This window comes from Anopheles coluzzii, chromosome X (genome assembly GCF_943734685.1).
Source record: "Anopheles coluzzii chromosome X, AcolN3, whole genome shotgun sequence".
Lineage (NCBI taxonomy): Eukaryota > Metazoa > Arthropoda > Insecta > Diptera > Culicidae > Anopheles > Anopheles coluzzii.
In genome coordinates, this window is record NC_064669.1 from 20,010,396 (window position 1) to 20,013,693 (window position 3,298).

General features: G+C 41.1%; 1 protein-coding gene across 1 annotated transcript; it reads right to left on the bottom strand.

Annotated features, from left to right (window-relative positions):
• Positions 1 to 433: 433 nt before the first annotated feature.
• LOC120954195 (small lysine-rich protein 1) lies at positions 434 to 1,367 on the bottom strand. Its single transcript, XM_040374626.2, has one exon. It carries the CDS (start codon positions 1,229 to 1,231, stop codon positions 881 to 883), a length of 351 nt encoding a protein of 116 aa, XP_040230560.1. The 5' UTR covers positions 1,232 to 1,367; the 3' UTR covers positions 434 to 880.
• Positions 1,368 to 3,298: the final 1,931 nt, after the last annotated feature.

The following is a 3,298-nucleotide window of genomic DNA, read 5'->3' on the forward strand; positions in this document are numbered from 1 at the left end:
ACGAGGAGAGGATTCGAATTTAAATGCCCATTTCGCTTCCATCCTGCTTGACCGAGCGTATACGACCCGATACACCAGTGATTCCAGCAGTTTCGTTGGGTTCCTGGGGTGATGTGTTTGTTTTAGACCTCTGTCGAATCCGGAGCGCTGAGTCAGTCAATCAATCCTGCTGCCTCTCGTACAGGGACGCTGGAGCGTGATAGCTCGAATACGGCTTACCGACGCCTATTTTATTTTACAGATTAAAAAAGCAAAAAACTGGTGCTGGGAATCATTTCGACTATTAGGGAGCACTGGAGTGACATCCAGCTGATCACGAGATCTCACCATGGTTCGAACTACCTGTATACTCAAAGCCAAAAAATCGCCAGGGAAAAACGGAGGAGACTCGAAAACCGGGCGCTCTTTTCAGGGAAATGCTCCAGGGATTTGATTGATACGGGTATGCACTGCGGGCGGCAGTGGATTTTTTTTGAAGCGACATTCCACGGGATTGCAGAAGCTGATTGATGACATACAAAACGATGTATGGGGGTCGGATTCCCTGCATATGGCCGAAGGGCACTTCCACGGGTTGATTGATGCCGGAACGAAGATAGCCGAGAGCTTGAGGCTCGAGAGTACCACTCTTCCGAGTTATAGCTCCCATCGCAAGTAACTTTCGCACAAATAGGCGCGATAATTTTAACGGATAGTTACCTAGAAAAGTAGCTAAACACACACAAACAACACACTTAAGCGACGCTGCTGATCGTTTAGTTTTATTTACACACTTCTGAACACAGGAGATTTCCTTCCAAAAATAATAATTCTTTAAAATGGATGAAACGCCTTCTGTTAACGATCTCTATCCGTGATTGGGCAACGTCGGCCTCCTCATTTACTTTTTCCCCTTCTTCTTCTTCTTTTGACCATCGGGCCAGGCGAACCCACGTGACTTGAGTACATCCTGGATGTTGTGACAGATGTAGTACGCGTTCTCCATGGCCGCCTCGTTGAATATGTCACCCTGGTACTTAGACGACTTGCTGCCCTTGCCTTTGCCCTTCTTGCCCTTGCCCTTTTTGGGTTTTGCCTCACCATCCTCTTCGTCGCCCTCCTCCGCCTCTGGTTTGTCTTTTGCTGGAGTACTAGGTCCACCTCCGCCACCACTTCCTGCTTGACCGGTCCCAGTAGCGCCCCCGCCGGACGAATCCTTGGCTCCCTTCTTTTTCTTGCCTTTACCACCCATCCGATTGTAGGGAGCTGTGTTTTCACTACGGCTATTGCTTGAAAACTGCGTCAGTCATCGCTGAACGCCGTCACTATCGATTAAATAGTCAGTGTGGCGGTAGCATGGTAACGAAAGAATGGAACGTTGTTTTTGCTAACCACAGTGCCCTCTAGTGTTACTACTTGGAAGTAGGTATTCTCTAACTAGAGTGTGTGTACAGGGTGGCAACGTAGAATTGATACACTTACTCGAATGTGTTTCATGACACATTGTGTTTCTTGTTGTCCTTATTGTGTTTCTTGACACAGCGTGTCAAACCAGTGCGTAAATTTTGACGGATTTACTATTTACTATTTTTACTTTACTTATTTACTATTTACTATACTTATTTACTATTTTTTCGAAATAAACAAAGGGGCCCTTCATGATTCTAGTCAGTTTTTTGTATGGAGTTTGACAGTTGGTGGCTGAAATCATGTAACTCCATACAAAACCACACACAAAACTAGCCTGCAATTTTCAGTTTAGATTATTCTAGCCTCAAAGCTAGAATTAGATTCGAGTATCTGGTGATGGAATCCGAGTAGATCTGGTGATGGAATCCAAAATCAAAGTGTTTGTAGTCCAGGTGGTCTCATAGCATGTTTTTTATGACCAAATTTCAATATCACTTTTTGACAGGATGGGTGAAATTTTTTGTTCAAACAAGCTTTCTGGAGGCTTGGAGAATACACAAAACACTCTTAAAATCTTCATTCAGAAGCAGAAGCGATAAAAATCAGCCTTCTAAATTCATACACCTTGGGATAAGCCCATCTGTATATTATACCCACTTAGATAGCTGCTCTAAAACTGTTATACAATGCAAACAGCTGACAGGCTGAAATTTCAGCCTACCAACTTAAAACGGAAAGGACCCCAATGTCTTCGTGCATGTCTTCGTAATATGCCAGCCGTCAAGTAGCAGTCTAACGATATCAAAATGAATCACCAAGGTTGGTTTGAAGAGCTACATCCACAAAAAAATAAATTCCAATTGTTATTCATTGACAGGGGAGTTAAACTAATCATGTTAAACTATTTGCAACAAGCTATCAAAAGCCATTAAATTCCTTGAGTTAAAGTATTTTTTGGTTTCAACAGGATTCAATTATCCAGGAATAGCGTAAGGAAAATATTTCCTTATTCCATCAGCTCATCTAAATGGCCTGCAGCTTCTCCATATTTGAGGCGATTGGACTTTAGTATTTCGAGACATTTGCTGCAAAATCTGCCACGACATCATTCATTTGAGTTACATATGAATAGCATATCTTGGGGACAAACAATTGTACTGTACAATTGGGACTGTACAATTTAATTAAACTGCTTGAAGATATGGTAAATATCGATTCCAAGGATAAATAAAATCTGGTTGGAATTTTATGACAAATTATTGTTACGATGCCACCCTGTACATCCAAGTTAGTGGACAATATTATGACCCGACTCTATGAAAATTTTGCGGCAGCACGTTGAGATTTTCATGTTTGATCTTGAAGGCGACCGCATATTTGCCCTCTAAATTAATTCGGGATTATCTTGTGTTGGTGTTGGTTTGGTTGGTTTAAAACGTGTACGATACTGTTCATGAAAATAATTAAAAATGAAACCAATCGATTTGTTGCTCTTGCAACAAAGATGTGAAGAAATAAAAAATCTAATGGTTCTCTGGATGTAATATTCCAGCATTTTCAACCGGTGGGGAATACCCACCCCACAAAGGGTGGACATTTTTACTTTTTTTGTAGGGAATTTTGGTTAAAAATTTAACCAAATACCATGGGTTGCCACGCTCTCTCCCACTCCTGAACTTGAGAGTGGGGAATGAAATCCTACATGCACCCTACATGCGGAGAAAAGCTGAAAAAGGTTGAAAATCACTGTACTTTGTTCATTACCGACTGTTGTGGAGTTTTAGTTGGGCTTCTTATTTTTTAATTGTAAACCTTTTTTATTTCTCGTAATAACGGCTTAATCATATGAACTATTTTAGTTTTAAAAACAAAATGGACAGAAAACAAAACATTTACATTTTTTGTTTCA